Raw genomic sequence first — 24,127 nt, 5'->3', positions numbered from 1 at the left:
GAGGCTAAGTTTTTGTCACCAATATTTTTAGTAAAAGTCAGGGACAGGTCACGGGAAATAAAAGTTCACAGCAGCCCACGACCTGTCCCTGAATTTCACTAAAAATATCCCTAACAAAAGGGGTAGGTGCTTTCAGCACCCACTGCTGCTGGGGCTCCAGGCCCCACACCGCTGCAGTGCATGGGAGCTCTGGGTTCCCCCTAACCCTGGGGCTGGGCTGCTGCAGAGTCCCTCTACCACTGGGCAGCTGGTAGCTGCAGAGTCCCATTCTCCCCCCCGCCCCCGCAACCACTGGCCGTGGCTGCAGCTGAGCAGCTGCGGGGGGTCCCTGCTGACCGCCACAGCTGGGCAGCTACACAGGGTCCCCCTGCCGGGCTGGGCAGCTGCAAGGGCGGGGCTGGCTGGGAGCTCCAGCCCCAGGGGAGAAAATGTCACAGAGGTCAATGGAAGTCACCGATTCCGTGACATAATTGTAGCCTCTTAGGCGCTGAGTTTCTAATCTGCTGGGAGGGGGAGCTGGCTCTCCCCAGGCCCTGCTCCCACTCCACCCCTTCCCCCAACTCCATCGCCCTGCTTCTTCCTACCCCTGCTCCGCCCCCTCCCCTGAGTGCACTGTGCCCTTGCTTCGCCCTCCACCCGCCCCAAGCGCCTCCTAATGCCGCAAAACCACGCTGATCGGCAGGGCCTGTTGGTGGGCAGGAGGCACTGGGGGGAGGGAGAGGGATTGATAGAGGTGTTGACCATCCACCATTTTTTTCCCCATGGGTTCTCCAGCCCTAGAGCACCCACAGAGTCGACGCCTATGACAATAATCCTTCCTTTGTCTGTCTTGTCTATTTAGATTGCAAGCTCCTTGGGGCAGGGACTGTCTCTTCCTGTGTGATTATGCCTAGCACAATCTCAGTTGGGGCCTCTGGGTGCTATTATTATATACATAAAATAAGAATGAAGGGGAAGGGAATCTCTGAAGAGGAGTGAATTGAAATCCCTTCCCTCTGACCCCTCAATTTAATAGGCAGAGAACAACAACAGGGAGATTTGCAGAAACTAAGACCACATGCCTTCATTTCAGGGATGAAGCAAAGTTTGCAGTGGTAACCCCATTGCTTTAAACCACCCAGAAGAGGCTTAGAGGCATTTTGGAAGCACAGATACACATTCTGATCTGATTTTACTGATGGCTTTTGGGAATGCTAAAAACAAAGGCTTTTATGATAGAGAAACTGGAGGGGGGAGGGGAATAGTTTTGGTAAATCCTTCTCTCTGGAAAATGCTGCCACAGAGAGGAAGAAATACTTCATTTCCCCCTTAATATAAATGAAGATTTGTTGCTCTACCCTTATTTGCTACTAGGCACCTTACCCTACTTTTCAGATACCTGAGGGGCTAAGAAGAAAGGTCTGCATTAAGAACATGAGAATACTTTGGGACATGGTCTGAAACCAGCACATAAGGCATGGAAAGTCTGACAGCTCTGTTAGCGAAAAACAGGAAGGGAAACCCCTTCAGAGAAACTACTGGAAGAAGGAAAATGCTACCAGGAGAGACAGAGTGAAAACAAACTCTGAACTCACCTGAAACGTGGATTCTCTCTGAGGTGAGTCAGCTCCTTTTGACTCTGTAGAAGCAAAGACGACCAAGGGTACGTCTTCACTGGAGAGTTAACTTGGGTGACTAGCACCTGGGTTAGCCTAACTCAAACCCCCACCCAAATTATCATATCCTTACTGCTACACTACTTCCTGTATGTGTGCTACTGGGGTGGAGTGGGGATATCCCAGGAGTCTTTGTGCTGAGCTGCTCTATGATTCATTCCTGAGGATTGTGGGAAAACTTGTCTGTCCTTCTGGGTGCATAGGGGGAATTGTGGGAAGGCAGTGGAGGACTATCAGCACTGGAGGGGATTAGCTTACATCCTCACTGCAAAGGAGGTGGGTTCCAGCTTGAGTGAAAGCAGCCCCCCCCCCCCCAACCCCTACCCCTGGCAGAGCCAGCCATTCTGGGTTTAAAACACCACCCATCAGGTGGGAGGATTTGTGCCAGGTGTAGAGGGTAGCAGGGTTGGGATAGTGTCTGCATAAGAGCCTGAGTTAATTCTGCAGCGACGACAGACCCCAAGTCTCTGCCCTTTGTATACTGCAGGCAGATATATTAATGCAGTGAGAACATGGGATCTGGAGTGTTTGCGTGTGGGGTGCTGTTTAGCACAGTGTCTCCCCCCTCTTCCTCCCCTGAAGGCTTTCTTGGTGGTGTGATAGCATTAGTACATTTATAACAGGTTATTTTTGGCTTCTGGGAACTTCAAAAACAAAGCTCTTTGGATAATAAACTTGATATTTTTGTTCCCTCTTACAGCTTCTTTAAAATTGAAGTGAGTGAAATGAGACTGGACCTTTTTGAAACCAGGGATTATGGGAATGTAACTTTTCACTGTGAAAGTTAAGTCACCATCTAGGCTGCTGCTGGTGTCTCTCTTCTATGTTCTTTGACTGTGGTATGTTCAGTATTAGTAGCAACACATAAAATCCTGCTAGCTCTCACACTTAAACAAGGTCCCCTTTAATTAATTAATTAATTCTGTGGTAATGCCCAGAGGCCCCAAATGAGGTCAAGGCCCCATTGTGCTAGGAACTGTACAGAAACATACAAGATGGTCCCTGCTCCAACGAGATTATAATCTAGATAGATGAGACAAGTAGACAGTGGGAGACAGGCATAGAGAAGTGAAGTGATTTTCCCAAGGTCACACTGCAGGTCAGTGGCAGAGCTGGGTTAATAATATCCCATAACTTTTACAGGCTGAACATTCCTGATCAGACTCCTTGTGATGCTCCAGGCTTTATAGTCTTCTATCATATTGGGTGTCTTAGGGATGTGTGACCAGATGGCTTCTGCCAAGTGGGGTGGGATGCATCAGCCTTTCATTTGTAACCCTAATTCATTGCCTGCTAACCATAACCAAATAGTACCAGCTGATTGTACAGGGGAAACCCAGTCTGTCTCCCCCCCATATATATAGATAGATAGATAGATATACATACACACTCTCACTATCAATGGGAGAGAGGCACTGTTGTCGAGTTGGCCTTTTGATGCAGTAATTACTTGCCTTGACAACAGGAGATGGAAACACAGATAAAGCAAACAGAGTTTTTCAGCTTCTGGAGTAACTCAGCAGCAGCCATGCGTACAAGTCGGCTTTAGCAGTTTGTAGCAACAAATCTAATTACAAAATGGAGGCAGAGGCCAGGTCTATGCTATGGGGATGACAGTGGCATAACTATGGTGCCACGGCTATGGCAGCAAAACCCCAAAAGGGGTTTTTCTGTTGCTCTAGGAACACCATCTTCCAAAGCAGTGGTAGCTAGGTTGATAGAATCCTTCTTCTGTCAACTTAGCTGTGTCTACACCAGGGGTTAGGTCAACGTAGCAACAGCATGTTTGTTTTTTTTACACCCTGTCCCGAGTGCTGTAGCTTTGTCAACCTAAACTTTCACTGTAGATCAGGGGTGAGAAATAGAGCTTCTAATACACGTTCAGTGTTGGTTCACAGGTTACTGCTTGACACCCAAAGGATTAACATTATATTAATTGAAGATATCACGTTTTTGAAGGCTTTGCAGGCCTCAGTCTGTATGGCAAAGGACTAGAAAGAGGTACACTGAGGTCACAAACACTTTGTTCTCATGGATCTGGTTTCAGGGATTTATACCTACACTGCATCCCTCATGATGGTCCTATCGAGTCAAATGCATGGCTTGGTCAGAATCAGAACTTGGATGACATTGGGTTTGTTGGGCAGACACGTCATATTGACCTCTCTGCTAGATAAGCCCATTTGCCGAGGCTGAACAATAACTGCTGGGTGTGTGTGGCTGTCTCTACAGCAGCTCCCTCCTGCTGCAACAGAATTTCCAATCTAGGCCAGGCCTTTCAGAGCAGATTCTTCAGCCCTCCTCCACTGAACCCTGCTCTCCCAAGTATCAGACAAATCCTCTTTGGCTGGCTGAGCTCAGGTGAGCTTTCAGATGTCGCTTTGCACATCACAGCCTGCAGGCCCCCCTGTTCCTGGAGCTCATTGTGAGTTCAGGACATTCAGCACATTGCAGGATTAGGCCCTCACTCCGTAGAGGGCCCCTTGAGCTCATGCTAAAGTCTAAGGACTCAGAGGGGGCCCCTATGCATTCAGATGGAGAGTCCAGTTAAAGTGACAGGATAGCACATCTAGGGCCGTCTATTGGCCCAGTAAGACCTCTGTATAGAGGGCAAGAGAGAATCCCAGGTCATGTTCAGTGGTGTGGGTGGAACAGTTGCATCAGCACTTTCAAAACAAGCTAAAATAAAGTGCTGGTCTAAATCTAATCAGATACAGTTTCAAATGGATTTTAGTACTGAGGTCAGCAAGAATCAGATACATTTTATAATGCTCATCTAGCGCCACAGAAGCAATTTTGGCCTTCAAGTTAACAGCACTAAATCAGCTGAGAAAGTTGGCAGGTTGTGGTATCACCTAGTGAGACGGATGACTCATAAAAATGCTACGTGTGTTTGAGATGAACATGGTCCTTCAAAGTAATTGCTCTAAATTATATTTTATAATATTTTAAAAACTCACAGTGTGCCTATTTTTTCTCTAAATTACAAGCCTGGTGTATTCAGCCACAGGTGCTGATCTCAGCCAGTTTCCTTCCACTGTCACCTCTGCTTCTCGTCCATGTGAGCTGACAGCAGGGAAATCCCTCTCTTTTCATTTCTCTCTCTCTCATCATCTGACCTCAACTTTTCTGGTGGACATCTCTTTATTCTGCTACTCTGATAGTTCATTCTCACAGCTGGTCTGGTCCCAGTTATGTTAATCAGGAACACAAGCGGCCTTGAGGAAAGTCTGCCCTCAAGGAATTCATGGGGAGATGTGGAATGGGGTCGGCTTGTAAAGAGTGCCATTTGACTTCCAGTCTAGCTCTTCTGGGAGGTGGAATTCACAGGTACAAGGGGCTCTGCTTAAGGTTAGGGAGGGATGGGGCCTGAACTACAAAGGCCAGACATTATCTGAGACTTCCCAGAGTTTGATAGTGTTTGGACTTTAATCCATTTCTGCTTAAGACGGATGTTGGTTATCAAGCTGGACAAGAGATATTTCTCCTAACCCAAGCTTTCTTGACTGCAGTCACATCCCCGCACTAAGCGCTTCGGGGAAGGGACTATCTTTTGTTCTGTATTTGTACAGTGCCTAATACCATGGGGTCTTGGTGCACTACTGGGCTCCTAGGCGCTACGATAACACCAACAATGGTAACTGTGTAAGACACATAGAGAATGGGTCTTCCTTTGCTTCCCTTTGTCCTCGGTGCCTTTCATCCTCCCCAATCCCTCTGCAACCTGATGGTTCTATAAGGTACCCCATCACCTTCTTCCCTTTCCCCAGCCTTCCTGCAGCTTCTCTTCCTTTGCTGAGAGCTTCCTGCTTTGTTCAAAGGACTGACTCCCTTCTCCCTTCCACACTGGTATTCCAGTGCCCTCCCCTCTCCTTTTGCCAATGTCTCCCCAACATGTTAGAACAGTCTTTCCTACCTGCCTCCCTGGACAACTCTGTGGCTTCCTCCATGGCTCCTTTGGGTGTCCCAGCCCCCTCTACCCCATGATATATAAACCACATCCTGACCTAGCCCAGTATCCCTCCCCCACCCATTCCATCTTTTCCTTCCTTTATGATTCCTTGAACCCCCTCAGCAGTCTCCCTTCCCCAGCAACCCTCCAGACTAGCCCACCTCCTTCCTTGTTGCCACTGTGCTTCTCCCATCTCCACTGTGACCTCCTGAGAGCATCCCTGTACCAACTGAGGCAGAGACTGGTTAAGCCAGACACATGGCCTCATTCTCATCAGGCTGAGGGGACTGTTTACTCCCTGCCTGATCGTAGTTGCCACTGGAAGGGCCTGTTAGGAGATGGTGTGAGGTCTAATGTTCCCACCCTTTTGTTTTTCAGCCACGGGGGATGACGTAGGGTCTCAGTATCCTACGTTCTCTGGCTGGCAGGAGACCAGAACCAGGGCACAGGTGTCTTCTGTCTCCATGGAAACAGCTTTAAGCTTGGGTGCCTGGGGAGGGTTTTTTCACGCTGGTGCCAGGGAAATGCAAAGCTACAAGCAGCCTAGTAAAAATATAGGTTCTTTGCAGATGGCAGGAGAGAGTGAGTGCAAAGGTGCTGCATCTGGGCATGTGGTAGACTACAGAAATTTGCCCTGGTGTAAAAACATTGATGTAGTTGTATCAGTGCAAACCCCTAACCCAGACACAGCCCCTGTGCAAAATAGGACTTGGATTTTTTAACTTAGCCTGGGTTAAGTCTGGTACACTGCGGTACAACATGTCTGCAGTAGGAACTTGTATCACTGTGGCTTCACTGGTGAAAAAAACCTTATACAGAACACAAGTATTTTGGAAAGGATGTAGGCATGAAGAGATGTAACCCCTTCTGTAATTCAGCCTCTGCTGCAAACGTACCAAGGCAGAAATACAGATGCTCTCCTCCCGCTGCAACAGGTGATCTTACAAAACACAGCAATTTAAGGGTAACGTCAACCTCAAGTCTGAATTTCCTGGCTCTTGTCAATTTAAGATAAACCATTAACTTTATTTTAACTCTGTGTGTTTGTGTACAGTTATTATGGAGCCACTAAAATAACACTTGAAAATTAATGAGCTGTTACAAGCAGCAGATATCCTATCCCCTCCCTGCCTATAAGGTGTGAGAATGGTATAGTGTTTGGAATAGTTTTTATAGCTGCTTCTGCTCTCAGAGCCAGATAGGAATGACAAGCTCTCTAACCAGTTATATCCATTAGGGAACTGCCCTTCAGTTTAATAGCTTAAGTGCATCTGGGAAGAAAACAACAGCCCCAAAACCTAGAGCTATTCCTTTCTCATTCTTGTGCTAGATGATTTTTGCTAGTTGGCAGTTTTCCCCACAGCTTTGTGTCTCTGGAGGGCTAATACACAAAGCATTGCACAAGGTCATTTTTTATGGAAAAAAAGAATCAGTGCAACTGGGGGAAAAAAGTGTTTAGTGGGACACGCAAGAGATATATATTATAGTATCTGAGAACCTGCTTGTAACAGGGTCTCCCCAAATCCTGCCTCAGTTCACCCACCATCCTGTAAGCCAGCAAGCAAACTCACCAGCCAGAATGTCAATTAAATTCCCACTAGCACCAGTATGTCTCTCTCTCTTCTGAGAGATGCATTGAAAGAGACACAAGTAGGGCAAACCAGGCCCTTCAGCCTGGCCCCTCCAAAGGCCTCTGCCTCCAAGGGCTGCTGTTCCCATTGAATTGCACCTGCTGAAATCATTATGAGCTGAGGGAACGCAGCACCTCACAAGACCTAGCTCTAACATGATCAAATATTTACTTAGGGCTAGACTGACACATTATAATCTGTCCTGAGCCAGGCACTTAGCTGCACCACGTCAAGAGCACATCACAATTCCCTCCCTGGTTCCCCCCTTATTCCAAGTGTAGGGCTACATGATGCAGCAATGCACAGCATGGGGGTGTGATTTCTAAAGCATACTAATGTGTGGTGCATTATTTGGTCCATGTCAACTCCGCTGCTGTGCACTAAAAGTTCCTTAGCATGCTTTAAATGTGTAGACAAGCTCAGAGACCATGCTGCCAGCTCGTATCTCGTCTCCCGGCCCTGGCTGAGTAGCAGCAGCACCGTGGAGGCTGCTCTTTCCCCTTGCTGTGATGTGCAGTACAACTAGTCCTCTTACTTCTGTGCACATTGTGGTAAGGGTGTGGTCACAATCCTGACCTAGATGAGAACATTAGAAACGGGTCCAAGCTGCAAAGATTGGCTCCAGATCTGACTTTCACCAGAACCTGGAGGCAATAGGATCTGGGCCCCCCATTAAAGAATTCATATAACAAGATTAATTTGCAAAAAGTGCATTTAGGATAAATATAATTTAGTGACTCATGATCTCCTTAACGGTGAATGCAACTTACCAAACTATCAGCCTCCTTTTGGTCATGTATTCAAAGGAGAACTGCGTTTCTTGAATCCTGCTCTAAGGAGCAGCACCAGCATATTTTGCACTTGCAGAGTATTGCAGATCCTACAGATGAGTAAATGTGCTCCATATGAAATCGCTTTAGGAGAGGAAGGATTTTCCAGTGGTTAGGTCACCAACCTTAGGACTCAGGAAACCTGGGTTCAAGTGCCCACCTTGCCACAAGCTTCCTATGTGACACTGGGCAAGTCACCTAAGGGCCTAAAGATGCAGCCACCTGGTGAGATTTTCCAAAGTACCTAAGCACCTAACTCCTAATGAAATAAATGAATTGAGAATTAATCAGTGACTTTATAACCAAAGCTTTTGCCCTTAGAAACAGTAGAATTGGTCCCATAAGAGCTTTCTTAACCATGTCAGCACTGCACTGACAGCCACACTGTCTGGGATTTTCTGAAGGGCTCAGGACCCACAATTGGTTTGCTGCTGGGAGCTGCTGGATGCGGAAAATCTGGCCACTAGTTTTGGGTGCTGAGCATTAGAAAATTCACCCTTGAGCTCTTTCAAATATCTGATCCTAAACTCTGTAGCTCAGTGCAGAACTGGGGAAGGATTGTCTAAGGACTGTCTGTAGTTCCAGGAGCCAGGAACGTCATCTCGAGGGGCCAGAGCCGCAGCTGGGGTGAACTGTCATCGCTCTATTGACTTCAATGGAACTACAAGAGTTTACACAGATTGAGGAATTAATCTATAGGACACTACACTTCTGGGGGGGGGAGGAGTAGGGGGACATCAAATTAATTAATTCCAATTACAGATCATTCTGAAATGCCAATTCTGCAGTCTTACTCAGGCAAAATTCCCATTTAAGTCAGATTGGGGCCTCCTTCACGTACAATTCAGCCAAAATAGTTTTGTTTAAAAAGAGAGAGATTTGTGACACTCTAAGCCAGTGGGCTCTCAACCTTTCCAGACTACTGTACCCCTTTCAGGAGTCTGAATTGTCTTGAGTACCCCCATGTTACACCTCACTTAAAAACTACTTGCTTACAAAATCAGACATAAAAATACAAAAGTATCACAGCACACTATTACTGAAAAATCATTTCTCATTTTTAACATATAATTATATAATAAATCAATTGGAATATAAATATTGTACTTACCTTTCAGTGTGTAGTATATAAAACAGTATAAACAAGTCGTCTGTATGAATTTTTAGTTTGTACTGACTTCCTGCTAGTGCTTTTTATGTAGCCCATTGTAAAACTATGCAAGTATCTAGATGAGTTGATGAACCCCCTGGAAGAACTCTGTGTACCCCAGGGGGACATGTACCTCTAGTTGAGAACCACTGGCTAAGCATCTGCCCAAGTGAATTTGTCTCCTGGTGTTTGAAAGCTCAGCATTTGTTTGAAAGCTCAGCATTTGTTTGACCAAATCCCATTAACTACACTAATGCTGGATGAGTGACAGGAGAAATGACTATGACAAACTTCTGACATTTAACTGTGGAAAGGGAAAGGCAGGACACACTGCAATTAAGGCCTTTGTGTACCTGTTAAATATTTGCTCTTACAACTTAAAATCGGCTGCACCTGAGTATATGATAGGGACACAACCAAGTTGTTCAGGCTTGAAATGCAGGTATTTTTTAATCAAAATGAAGGGTAGGGAGGGATTTTACAAACCTCGTGTGAACAGAAACCTTTCGAGGGTATTTTTTTTCCTTTTAATGTCAACGAAAGGAACAAAGAAAAGCCATCCGCGAGCAACTGAGAATCACCAAATGAGGCTGGCCAGCTTGGTGTCACCAGCCAGATTTGAAAAGTGACCAGCTCTCAAGGGGAGTTTGGGGTGAGGAAGAACTGGAGGATCAGGCCTTCTGAGAGGGAAAGACGCTTTGAATTGGAAAGCATAAGAGGAGGATGTTAAAACCCTTCCCTCATAGCATGTGGGAGACAAAATAAGGAAAAGTTAAGGAGAGCTTCAATCTTGGGCCTTGACCCTGGAATCGGATTCACAGAAGCAAACCTCTCAACCTGTATAGAGCCCCATGGAAGTCTGTGTTGATCTGATTCCAGGATCAGGGCCTTAAAATGTAAACTATTCAGCAGGGGCTGTGGAGCACTGTTTAAAGTGAAGGGGCCACGGTTTTTCCCCCTGCACCTTCCTCTTCCCCTCTCAGGTGTTCCCCCCGACCCAGAAGCAGATTGATCCCACTGACCCATGAGCCCCTTCACCCAACCCCCCCATATCTGAGTGAGTGGCATTGTGACCTGGCGCTTAGGGTTGCAGTGCTGCTCAGGTTTGGCCCAGCCAAAAAGTGGTTTGGCCATGGCCTGAGAGACCACCCTCTGGCTCCGCAGCCTACACTCTTTGAGACAGGGATTATATCTACCTCTGTGTTTGTACAATCCAAGTAGAGAGGCCTTGATCCTGTTTAGGGCCTGTAAATTTCCATCACCACAACAACAGAATAAAAATAATAATTAATAATGATGATGGGAGGCAGAGTGGTGTAGTGGACAGGCAGTGGGAGTCAGGAAACCTAGGTTCTAATCCTGGCTCTGCCAGTAACCAGCTGTGTGACCCTGGGTAAATCACTTCATCTGTGCCTTTTAAACCTCCCACCCTTTGTCTGTCACATCACATTGGATTGTAAACTCTTTGGGGCAGGGACTATGTTTGTCCAGCCCCTGGGACAATAGGGCCCTGACCTTAACTGGTCCGATTTTAATACAAACAACAACAATGTGATTTGGGTATTTTCAAACTTACAGGTCAACTGAATTCCGTCCCCTTTGGTCAGTTTCCACTTTGTTCGTGGTCCTAGGGACGAAAACAGAAAAGTAGATCCACGCTTTTAGTATTTGAAAACTTTATTTTCTCAAATGAGCACCAACACATATTGTAAATCTGACAAACAGTATGCCTCCCTCTAATACTGAAGAACTATGTACAATGTACAAAGACACAAAGAGGTGAAGACAAATTATCTAAAAACAAACAATTGCATTTATTACCGAAGCAATATGACCTGAAAGAATATGCCAAAAATATAGTTAAATCAAAGAAATAAAAGTATACACAATTTGTAAACACAAGAGCATCAGTAGACAGGCTGGTACTGGAAATATTGTCTCTTCATTTTGTCAGTGAGAAAGCATTCCCATTTCCTTATGAAAAACAAAACAAAGGATGCGTACAGTTTGTAACTACGAGAATAGCTTATTTGTGATTGTACCTTACACAACACCATTCTGCTTGCATTTAAATGTCAACTTTTTTTTATATTAAGTGTGATTTTATTTTCCCTTCCTGTTTTAAAAGAACAAACAGGATTCTTCCAACTCAATGCGTAACATTTTTGTTTCTGAACGTTCCATTTCTCAGACCTCTCATCTGGCAAGGAGAGCTCTTACTACCTAGCTGAGCTCTGCATTTCAAATCTGTTTACCCAACAGGATGCTTGTCCAAGAACTGGTTCATATAAAAACGTGATGCTTCTTCTGAAGTGAGGAAGTGCAATGAAATGCATGATTAATACACTCACATATCAATTAGGAAAATGCATAAAGAGAAAATTCTTAGCTGATCCTCGCAAGAACCACAGATTCCATGTGCAGGTTTTGTTGCCTTTAAAATGTGTGCACCAAAAAGAGAAAATAAAAGAATGTGCAACAGTTACTCAGCACTGCAAATAGCTCCTTACTCAGCAAAACACAGTCTAATGATTTGTGCTGTTGGTCCACTTTGAGATAAACAAGAAGACCAATGAAATAAAAACTAAGGGGGAGAGGGGAGGGGAAAAAAGACAAAGAGGAAAGGGGAAAGAACTTTACTGCCAGAGGTGTAAACTTTTACTTTAATTCACTATGTAGCAGCCTGGTTTATTTATATTAAAAGCAAAATTAAAACCAGGATCCACATCCAAAAATATTTGCAAAGCGAATAAGAATTCCTGATTAGTTAGAATTCTCCATCCCCTGGCCCTATTGCCCCAAGCAACAGGAAATAAAGATTCTGATGTTGTAACTTAAATTCATTTCCACATTCTAAATCTTCATTATTTATTTTATTCTAGCCAATACTGGTGCAAGAGAATATTTCAGGCCCTGATCCTGCAATCAGATCTACGCACTTACATGGAGCCCCACTGATGTTAAATGGACTCCATGTAGGAATTAAGATCGTCCTATCTGGATCTAATTGCAAGTCAGGGGCCTCAGGCACTGAGGAAGGTACTGAAGCATGTGCATACCTTTAAACACACATGCATTCCCATGTGCTTAAAGTTACACACATGCTTCAGTACCTTCCTGAATTGGGGGCCTCTGTTTGTAACCTGGCAATGGCCTGTATTAGAGGTAATTTCTGCTGGATGGAATTAGAGGTTATTTGCCCTTTTTCTGCCTTGTCCAGGTGAAAAGTGTAGCAACTTAAGAAAACAGCATATATTTATGATTGTTGTTTCCCTTTAAGCATATTTTCCAACTAAGACAGAGGAAACAGCATAATTTAAAAACAAAACAATAAAAGTGCTCTCAGAGGTGGATTCTGAGAAAACAGCACCAAATATATTATTTTTTTTAAAAAATTAAAATATTATTTACAAAAGTATATTTCATAAGATAATGCTTATTATGTTCTGTATATATTATCATCTGAATATTTATTACAGGGTCATGATGCCACACAAGATAATCCGCCTGAGCAAAACATTTCAAATCTACCAAAGTTTAGCTTTGGGGTACACTGTGATGTAAACTCAGGGGTGCCCAGAATTTGCATTGCTCAAGGCCCTTGGTGGCAGCTTGCTAGAAACTGGGGAGGGAACAGAAAATGGAGCAAAACTTGCAGTTTTCATCTTTGCTGAGGCTGCCACCCATGGAGACCGGGACATGCTGGCTCTCTGGACTGCACCTCCATCTTGGAAATGAAGTCCAGGCATTACCCACCCTTCGATGTAACTAACTGGCTACAGTTAACTGACTCGACCAATGAGATGCAAGTGGTGCAGTTCTTTGGCTATATTCTGAATATATTCTTTTGCAACTAATCAACTGAGAATGCCCGGATAGATAGTTATACCCATCCACTAGCCTATAAATTTCATCACTCTGTTTTGTTTTCAACTCCCAATACTATCATATGTCTTAATACAGCAAGTCACAGATGAGTTAACAGCGGACCTTACATCATAAGAAGCACTTTAGGTTTATCCGACACATAAGGGAGAACAAATATTAAATGAGCCTAGCAGGCCATTTTTACTTATCTCTCTATACAGTGTATAAAAATCAACGTACAGTCAAGTGTGTGCCTCTGTGTGTGTGTGTGCTCACGCATTTTCCATACCAGGATTTGAGGATCTGGGCCCAGATCCTCAACTGATTTAAACCGGTGTAGCACCATGGAAGTCAAGGAAACTAAGCCAATTTACATTAACTGAGGATCTGGCCACAAATATTCAAATTTACAGTGGTCGCCATAAAAAATGCAATTTATGTAAATTCTTACTGCGTGTTGCCATCTGAGATATTACTTCTTGTTCTTAGTACACAAAGAATAAAAACTGTTGCATCTGACACCACTCTGTGGTAACTGCCCTTATTTTTAAGAGGTACAGCATATCCTACACTAATGGTGCAAAAATTACAATTTACAGGGGTAATGCTGCAGTATTTGAGACTGAATACTGGGGGATTATTATAGGCATGTTGGCTTTTTATTGGCGATCACTGTAGTGCATAAAATTATACTCATTCAGGGAAGATTACCAGAGTCTAGGCATGGCTCTGTATCCCATCCCATCTGCACACAAACTGTTGTGGGTTATCCCTTATTTCTCCCATTTCAGATCAGGTCCCTTTAAAGACTGTTTTCAGGGAAGGAGAAGAGCTTTTCAAAGAAAGCAAATGACTGGCCAAAACCAACAAAACATTGAGTGGAAAGGGCAATGAAGAGAAGGCCAGTGCCAGAGTCAACAAGCTAATGGGTACTGAGGAATTCTTTTTGTTGAAGGTAGCGGTGATGGAGGGGAATGAGGATGATGGAAGTAGAGTCTAGCAGAAGTCAAAGATGAAGTGGTCTTGTAATTCACATCAGATAGGGTGAAGGCAGAAGCCACCTCCTAACACAATGGCCAAAGAAGGCATTCAATACATCCTTTCCACAAGTAACACTCAGTCTCCATCTTGTCACCTACTTCTGGGTAATAACCACATGTTATCAGCGATGCCATGGACACAACACTCATCTAGTGAGGAGAGAAAACACCCACTTTTCACATGAGCTATTCAGGTTTTACTCACTGGTACTCAACATAGAAGTCTAATCCCACTTCTAAAGCCTCTCTCTCTGCACACACATCCCCACCCCCACTTACCAGAAAATGTGATTTTGAAATCCTCTCAACTCTGCTAACCTGAATATTGGAAAAAAAAGGCGGCATTAGGCTCTAATCATCAGAAGGTTCAATTTCATAAGGAGCTACGAATCCCTGCACATTATTTTTCACTCTCTGGATTGAGAGGGATTTCCCCCACAGAATTAACCTACTTTGAAATAACTCCACAAACAAAAAGAATTCACTCGGATGGAGAATACTAATTCAGTTAAATAGTCTTGTGTTCTGCACGAGATACTGACTGCACTGTTGTAGAGGAAGCTTCACACGGTCATTTAGGTCTACGCTATCTTCTTTCATACACATTCTCCCCCTCTCCCACACCAACAACATAAAGATGGTCCATAAAAATTAATTTACAAAAATTAAAGTAGGACTTGTCCGTTGCAGTTAGGTGTCGAAACCTCTTCTACCCCTACAACTCCAAGGCCTATGCCATTTGGGGGATGCTAAGTTTCAGTCTTCCAGAATATGAAACAGGTTTTTTTTAAAACACCAGGAGTCAAGGTTTGGGGGATACCTCAGGGCTTGAAATAGCCGTCTGTGAAACATGATATTAACAGCCACCAGAGCCACTTACTGTTCCATCACATCTCTGATGGATTCAAAGAGTGGACCTGATGGCTGGAGTCTGAAATTTCAGATATCCTATTAAAGCCATTTTCCCATTACACATTAGGATGACTGGATCCCAAGCTATTACATTGCCAATGGTAAAGAGATTTGCCCTAATGGCACACAGTAAGGACTGGAAAATTAAAGATGGCATCATATGTTTCTGAGTTTATCTACAACCTTCTCCCCCTACATATTTTCCTAGCACATGCCCGTGTTCTTGCATATCTGTCATATCTTCTAAAAAAACTGCAGCATCAGCCCCCCCCTACATTACATGATTTGACTCCTCCTCTCTCAGTTGCCCAGAATCAGAATTTTGTTTCCCCAGCAGTGCTGAGGTTGTAGTCATGCTCTGATGGGATGGTTTGCCCATCTGCTATGAAACAGGAGGAGGGAGAAGCAGAAGGAAAGCGCTTGCGGAATCTCTCTAGCAATCAAGCTCCACAACAAGAAGTTCACAAAAGGTGACTGTGTGAATAGTATGAAACAACCTATCAAAAGATGGAACTGCACATCAGTTTCAGGAATTAGCTAGCAAGGGGCTTTTGGTTACGACTTGTGCTCAGCCAGCTTAATCTGGAGCTCTGCCTCTGGAACAGCAGTTTCGAGATTCAGAGATAACGCAGTCATGAGGTATATTTCTGTCCATAGTTTCAAGCCTCGGTTACCAGGACTTAAAGGAAAAGCAGTTTCATTCCTGCTTACTTCCCCTCCTGCCCCTGTCCCCTTTTTCTCTCCCCCTGCCCAAAACTCTGGTCTCCCTCCCGCACTGATACCTTCTGATAAAATGCCACCAAAGAGCCAACTTCAGTTTGTACTTAGACATTCATAAACATGGAATGCTGTCAGGCATTTGGTGCATTCTCTTAGCCAACACCAGAACACAGAGAGAAGCAGCCAGGGTCAACTCACAAACAGATAAAAAGCGAAGAGACGGAGAGACAGAAATTTAGAGGCCAGTCACCAATAAAATGGAGAAGGGTGTGAAGATGCTCCCAAATGGCAGAGCCTCTAAATGCATGGAACCAAGCGTTCGGTCACTCTCTCACTCTTGGATATAATGTTCTGTTGGATGGCATTCTCTTACACGCTGGTTTAGCTGGGCTCTTTCCATTCAATCCCAGCCATTATCCTTGATCATGTGAGCTAGTTCGATGATGTATTTGCCTTCTTTATACTTCTGACTGCTCTCGAAAGCGTGTTCCTAAAAAAATTTAAAAAACACAGAGAAGGTGGAGTTAGCGGGAGACTCGAGAGGTACGGAAAAGAAAATGCAATCTAGTGATTAGAGCAGAGGTCTGGGAGACAGGAGTCATGCATTCCACTCTCAGCTCTGGGGCACAGAGGGGCAGGAATATGGGACCCTTTTGACTTTCAGGAAACTTTTTGTTTTCAGGAATCCTAGACTCTGGTTCCACTCATACCACTGGCTCACTGTTGTCTGTACTTCAGTAAATCCCTTAACCTCTCACTGCCTCCTGTTAGACCAGGGCTCTCAAACTATTTCCATAGTCTATACTACATCTTTATAAAGAGATTACCTTGTGGACACCTCTCATCCCAAATGCATAACATCCCTAGAGCAGCTCTAATAATTGCTTATAAGAAAAAGTAACATTAGGAATGCATCTAATTCCTTTTCAGCTGTCTTTAATGTGATTTACCAGTGGAAACAAGGAGAAGAAATCAGGATCATGTGACCAGCCACCTCTCTGCAGGCCACCAGCAAGTGCTCCATGGATCACAGTTTGGGAACCATTAAGTTAGGCAACTAGAGTATAGCTTCACTGCAGTTGGGAGTGTACCTCCCAGCCCCAAACAGACAGACATGTACTAGCTCCACTTCAGCTAGAGTGTTAAAAACAACAGTGTGGACATTGTGACACGAGCAGTGACTATGCATAGTAACATATGGCCTCTGCCACAAAGAGCTTACTGTCTAAATATTCAAGACACACAGAAGGTGTCAGGAAAAACAGAGGCACAGAGAGGGGACCCAGTAGATCAGTTTAAGAGCCAGGAATAGAACTCAGGTTTCTGACTCCCACTTCAGCGCTCTGCCTCATTATACACATACACCTTCAAAAAGGGATAGAGACAAATGCATCCACAGGAACAATAAACGATACTCACATATTTCCAGCCCAGTGTGGTTTTGCAGTTTTCACAATAAATGTCTGCAACTGCGTGTAATCCTGTTAGTAACACCCGCTCCTCTGCAGGGCCGCAACCCACATTAACTCTGGGAGGGAAGGGAAGAGAAAGATATGGTTCCTATCAAAGTATTGCTTCCTTTTTGCACACTGCAAGAACCTTTTCAGCAATTTTGTTGCAGTACTGGAAAATATAAACTGGAATCTCTAATAATAAATACTACCGCTATTCTAAAAATAGAACTTTCCTTTCATAAGAAATGTTGATACTTCAAAATTATGTTCTGTTCCATATCAGAATCAAGAGATGAAATAGTGAATATTTTCACTCAATGAAAAATTCCTAAAAACACTGAGAAGGAGAATTTCAATGTTTTCTACTGAAATGAAATAATTTGACATTTCAGAGTAAAATTTTCATTTTGAATTTGAAATGAAATTTTTCATTTTGATTTTCACGAATGGAAAACGGGACATTCTTGTTGAAATCCATGTATTCCCAAGGCAAATGCTGATTTCCAGAAAACCATATTTGTCTAAAGGAAATTCTTTTCAGTTAAAATTATAGCCCAGCTCTAAAAATAGCCACTAATATTTAGCACTTATATACTTCTTTATATTTACAAAGCTTTGACTTATTGGTCCTCACTACATCCTCTGAGAAGTGAGTGACTCAAAACTACTTCTGTTAGGTGTTATTTCTCAATCCCATGACAAAAATACTCTTATTCCAGCCCCTTTTCTGAAACCTAAAGGCAAAGTCAAGTCTGAATTAGTGCTGTTTCCTTTCAGTCACTCTAAAGCAATGATGCAAGCTCGTAAGTAAGTGCCTTTCTGTCACAAAAAAGGCAACTCTTTCTCCTTATTTTAACCTCAGGGTGATATATATTTGTCTCGCAAAAGGTGGAGCAATGACATTTATGAAGTAACACTCACACTGAATTGAAGAGGTATGCTCGCCCTTGGCTTCCTTGAAAGGACTAAAAGGCAAGAAAACAGAAATCAGTCGGTTGATAGGAAGCCACCCTGTGCATGAACAGTAAGTACCCAGATACCAACGTTATTGACTTCAAAGGGTAGTTAGAGCAACTGATAGTAGAGTTCTGAGAAATGCACATTATTACAGTATGCAAGATGGAGAAGGCAGAGATTGAAACATTCATGGAAGATGAGAGTTGATTAATAAAGGTCTGTCCTGGAGATGGAAATGGAAAGCGAACCAGCCTGTCTCAAATTCTGATGCATGCACATTTTAAAAGGGACACTGGCAGCCGACTTGGAACCTTACCTTCTTAATTATCACTTGAGATTATCAGCCCTCACAGCACTGTGAAAATCCAGTGTGCTTTTCACAAATTAAACTCTATGCTTGTTTGGTTTCTGCATTCCGGTAAAAACTAAAAGTTGGTCAATTTCACTTCCTGGTTCTCGTGCACTAGTTCAATGCCATTGCTCATGGATTTACAATCTCAAAGAAACCTTAACCCCAAATTATTATTTTAAATTTTTTTTTTTTTTTTAGAAACAGAAAGTAAAATTTGGACCTAAGCTACCTGACAGCATTGCTTCAATATTTTGAACATGGCTCTGACAGTCTGAAGTGCCTCCATCCATGAAGGAGGTGCAGAAATACACGTTATTACTATTATTTATTTGTATCCCCATCAGGGCCACATTGTGCTATGTGCTGTACACATATATATTGAAAAAGACAATCTCTGGCCCAATTTGCTGACCATCTAAGACCCCAGTCTTGCAAAGCTTTATGCAGATACTTAAATGTATGCACTCTAAGCAGCCCCATAGATGCCAGTGGGATTACTTATAATGCATAGTTAAGCGCCTTTGTAAGGCCAGGTTTACACTACAAATTTACAATCAGTAAAATTACATTGCTCAGGGGTGTGAAAAATCCACAGCCCCAAGCAATGCAGTTATACCAGTCTAACCCCTGAGATTCTCCCACTGATTTAGCTACCACCTCTTGTGGAGGTGGATTAACTATACTGACAGGAGAAACTCTCCCGTTGGTGTAGTAACATCTTCACTAAAGCGTTACAGTGGTGCAGCTGTGCCGCTGCAGCTTTTGAAGTGTAAACCTGCCCGGAGTCTTTTCAGGATCAGGGCCTAAACATATGACAAGAGACAGCTGAGTAGAGATAAACAAACAAGGAAAGGGAAGGATAAGGGAACAGTGAAACTGTCACATTTTGTAGCATTAGCAACAATCGTGGCATTCCCAGTGCCTGGCCATATAACATTCACAATGATAAAACAGGATTTTACAATGAAAGGTTGGGCAGCACCAGCTACCTCTGACTGGGATACTTCAATAACACTTTTCAGAGTAACAGCCGTGTTAGTCTGTATTCGCAAAAAGAAAAGGAGTACTTGTGGCACCTTAGAGACTAACCAATTTATTTGAGCATGAGCTTTCGTGAGCTACAGCTCACTTCATCGGATGCATACTGTGGACTAAGCATCCGATGAAGTGAGCTGTAGCTCACGAAAGCTCATGCTCAAATAAATTGGTTAGTCTCTAAGGTGCCACAAGTCCTCCTTTTCTTTTTTCAGTAACACTGCTTCCAAGCACCTATAAGCTCCATTTGTGTCTGGCCTGTAATATTACCTGCAACAATGCCTTGCTGACAGGAGCAGCTAATAGGGGAGCAATACAACCTGCGTTTTTAATGTGCTTTGACAAATGCCCATTGAATTAAAGATTTTGAACTTACCCATAGTTCTCCCTCCTCACAACTGTTAATGTGAGGGAGGTGGTGTGGACTAGGTAATGACAAGGTAAAATTACGCTGTTTATAGATGACATGCACACCCAGTGATAAAGGTGTAGCATCCATAACCGTGCCCTCTAGAGGCATTAGTATGGTTTTTGGTTATGACTGCTCTATTTGCAGGTCAAAGAGAAAAGGCAGGCTCAGGTGAGTGGAGCCAATACAAAGAGAGAGCTATTGGGTCAGAATGGGTAAAGGCTACTTTACCAGGAGGGCAGCTTTCAAGGTTTAAATGAATTTTATCCCCTTGGCAGTTTGTTTCATTCGGGGAGATGTTAACAGCTGGCAGCAGAGGGGCTGGCTCCTACTGACACAGAAGGGATCACTTGGGAAGTCTCTATGGAGAGACTTCCATACACAAGGTCCTGTTCTTCCCGTGAAGCTGTTCCCAGGAATTCACTCAGTGAGATTTGCGACAGGGCATGGCAAATGCCGAAGTGCCCATCGTTCCCCAGACAGCCAGGCCACAATCCAGCTGCAGTGCCTTGTTCCACACTGTACTCTTCATGCCATGTAATTTATGCTAACACAATGCATCTCTCTCTCTCCTTCTAGTGGATAAACCACATATAAAAGTTTACAAGTGTTGATGCATCCAAGCTAACAGTCCCAGTCCTTTAGCTTAGGCACTAGCAGCAGATGCTTTCAGATCCAGGGTTACCAAATTCAATCCCTACAGATGACCCCCAAAAACGAAGGTCACTATGCTCAGTTTAGTGAAGGATCCATCTTCCCATAGAGAATGTAGCACATGGTATAATGTTTGAAAATACAGAGTGATTGGAAATGTCAGATTAATCCAAGAGGTATTTCTTCTCTGCACAAGTGTAGCTGTAAGTGTTGGTGACACACAGCTCTTTAATGATCTTATCCAGAGAGAACCCCTGCATCACACATTCTATTCATTTCAAATACATGAAGGAGAAATTTACTGAACAATGTCCAAGATTAAAATTCATTAAAGTCTGGGTTTAAACCCCCCTCGACAAGAGAACACATTCCACCCCCTCTGGCTGCAACTCAGTGTATTTCTTGGCACTGAGCTACTTTTAAGTCACAGCACCATGGAGCCTGCGGAAAGATCTGTGCCTCCATGCATGCAGCAAGACCCTCCCAGTCACTGACTGAAGGAGAGCATGTGGGTAAAACCAATGATGTGGGGCAAGCTACCCAGCACCATATCCAGGACTAGAGCTGCCTGAGAGGCTCAGATGGCAGTGATGGCTCTGCCAGCTACGGAAGAGTTGCCTGCCAAGATGATTCAGACACAAGCCCAAGATTAGCTGCCAATGTTGGGGAAAAGAAGTTTGTGGGCTCGGAGGAGATGCCTGAGGCACCTCTGCACTCTCTTGGCATAAGCCCTGGATCCTGTGCAGTGAGAAATGCCTTGTTCCCCTGGAAGCAAATTAACTAGGACACGTGGCTCAAGCATGTTTGTGAAATTGGATTTATTAGAGCAGCTTCCTTAAATCTCTCCTCAGCACTGAAGTCGTGTATTATTGTTATTCTCATCTGTATGATACGGCACAATCTAACTGTATCTGAGCTGACTGCAACAGAATACTTGGTGCACTGAACTCTATGCCTCTGTAGGGTAAATAAAGATGGGATTCTGTAAGCTAACAGCCTTCATGCCAAGGCTGTCTCTCCCCTTTGGAAGGGGCTGGCTCTGTGTTGTGCTCTACAATGACATGTGCAAAAGGCATTTATTCTCCAGGCTGCAAAGGCTGCATAGAGGTTCTATGAGTTTGGATGCAAGGATCCTGGGTGGGTGAGGTGTATCAAGCAGGAGGGATCCTCAAGGGACACAGGCCCTTGCCACTAATCAAAGCAGGATGAGAGCAGCTAAAACACACTAACCTTCCACTCCCTCCCAGTAAACAGTTTTCCATAAACACCAAAGTGACTTAGTTTGCCAATAACAGCAGCTATGGAAGCAGAGTTTTACTGGAACAGAAAAAGCAGTTTCCATTATTGCTGGCTATCAGTCAGCCTTTAATAAAGAACAAAACCAAACCCTCAAGCTTTGCGTCAGAGGCTTCCTGAACATTACTCCAGCCAATTGCTAGAGGATTGTGGTGTACTCCTGGTGGGCGTCCTCCTTCCACTTTAGGTCAAGGCATGATCTAGATAGGATCCTGAAGATCTCTGGGCTTTTTGTTCTGGAGAACCACTATTTTCTCTCAATGGCAACTCTACCTTAAGGAGTGCCCCAAATGAAGCACTCATCCCCTGGTTTGAAGTATAGCCAATAATGCTCCAGATGGTCACCATCGTGCACCTATACAAAGGGTCTCCACCAGCTTGAAGAGGTCACCAAAGGATGATCAACTTCACCAACTATCAGCTGTGGTTTTCCTACTTCATTTCCAGCCACAAGCTTGCAACTCACACCTGAGTGTGCTGCCTTTATTGCCCACCTACAGACACTAATATTAGTCAGTAGCTGTTGCCTAAAGATGTTGCTGTCACCGAAGAGCACTCTCTTTACCATCAGTCTGTGGCCACTGCACAATCCTGTCACCTTCAGGGATGCCAGGCTGATGCTTTCCCACATCCCAGCGCTCAGCATTTGGTGCTGCTGATGCGGTGTTTCAAGAAACATCCTCCCACCCCAGGGGGATTTAGCAAATGCAGATAAAGGGGAAGTGATGGAAAGGGAACAGGTATTTCATATTTTGGGTTTGTATCCTCAACACATTCCCTTTAGTTTACAATTAAATAAAACCTAGTGGGGTGGCCAGAACCTCCTCTTTCTGTTCCATCTCTAGAAGGACTGATGTGCTGCAGTGATCATGATGAAGTCACAGGAAAACTATCATATCCTAACCTAAGCAGGCATTCCCTGCACAGTCCCCTCCGAACTGTTTTGCAAATACACTTGCTTTGCATCAAGTAATGACAGCCAGAATGTGGCTAGTTTCCATGTCATGCATTTTTTCAAAGCAGATTTTGTGATGTGAATTAAAATTAAAAACATTTATTTATATTATATACACACACACAAAATCCAGACTTCTTCCCCTCTAAAATAACAGCTCCCGGGACATACTTTCCAATCCAACTCAAAGAAATGGAAAGGATTTTTTGTTTCCCATTGAAAGGCCAAGCCATTTTTTCTCTCCGTTGCTAATTTAGGAAGTTTGACTAGAAACACAACCCGCCACGCTTGCAACAGAATTCTCCCTCCCTTCTTTCCCCACTTCCCACCCCCTCAATGTCTAGACTTTTTGGTTAGGAGGGAAAGATGAAAAAATATACATGATCTTCATCTTGACTATCAGTATTCAAATCCCCTTCTGTATCTGGGAGTTCCATTCAGCACAAAGACATCTAAAATGTGTATCCAGGCAATGCCTTAAATTTGAATATCCAGTGGAGAAGTGATTTGAATATCCAGTGGAGAAGTATGAGCCAATGAGATAGGCATTCAGGCACTATCAAGAGCAAAGTTCCGATCATGCCAAAATACTCTATCCTGCAGCCCTTCTCTCACTAAGAAGTGCTCAATTCCTCATCATCCTGCCACAAGAAATGGAGTCAACAGCTGAATCCACATTTCAAATAGCCACAAGCTTGGGAGTATTTCAGTCAGTGGTTTAGTTTGGTTCTGGTCCATTGGCTAAATTCTGATCTGGATTTAAAATGTCTGAATTTCTGCCATTCTGATTAAACTTATGTTCTACCCTCTGAAAAACAGGTGCTGCTCTTCCAGGATTTTCCTGAGCGGAGCAATAGCGCATGGGAGAAGTATAGCTTAAAATAGGGACAAGGCTATTCATTTCCTTTTCCTACCATCTTGTCCAAAGCTCCACTTGCTTACCACCTCAATCACCTGCTTGTACCTACCCAGTCCTTTACTGTCAATGAACACTGGATGCATGGGGGGAATCTTTCATTTGTAGTCAGCACTGCAGCAGAAACCTATGAAATCTGAATGTGAACCAAACACCCGCCCCCTTTCCTAGTAGCAAGGATTTCCCTTACACTCACTCAGCAGTCCCATGCATTGAACAGATGACAGGATTAATTTCCCAAAGTCTTTGTGATGGAGTTAGATAATAGCGCAAAATGTGACTAGCACCCGCTGGAAGACCAAGAAGCAGCTACCAGACACGGCACCATGATCCCTGAAGACC

At 43.9% G+C, this 24,127-nt stretch overlaps 1 protein-coding gene across 10 annotated transcripts in view; it reads right to left on the bottom strand.

Moving 5' to 3' along the window:
- The window catches only part of YPEL2 (yippee like 2), an 82,057-nt gene that overhangs the window by 34,715 nt on the left and 23,215 nt on the right, over positions 1-24,127 (bottom strand). Inside the window, exons 2-6 of one of the 10 annotated variants that reach the window (XR_012155372.1) lie at positions 18,133-18,176; positions 17,177-17,285; positions 16,008-16,247; positions 14,405-14,443; positions 10,795-10,845 (exon numbers count right to left, since the gene is read on the bottom strand). Coding sequence is in view for 2 of the 10 variants with exons in the window: in XM_073315229.1 (XP_073171330.1) it covers positions 16,158-16,247; positions 17,177-17,285; positions 18,133-18,176 (243 nt within the window). In the remaining 8 variants the exon portion in view is untranslated. Of the gene's footprint in view, positions 1-10,794; positions 10,846-10,877; positions 16,248-17,176; positions 17,286-18,132; positions 18,177-24,127 lie in introns of those variants that run through there. The other 9 variants (XR_012155375.1, XR_012155373.1, XR_012155377.1 and 6 more) reach the window with 9 other exon arrangements.

This window comes from Lepidochelys kempii, chromosome 17, assembly GCF_965140265.1.
Source record: "Lepidochelys kempii isolate rLepKem1 chromosome 17, rLepKem1.hap2, whole genome shotgun sequence".
Lineage (NCBI taxonomy): Eukaryota > Metazoa > Chordata > Testudines > Cheloniidae > Lepidochelys > Lepidochelys kempii.
Note: the sequence above shows the minus strand (reverse complement) of the source record. Positions and strands in the feature narration are given on the sequence as shown.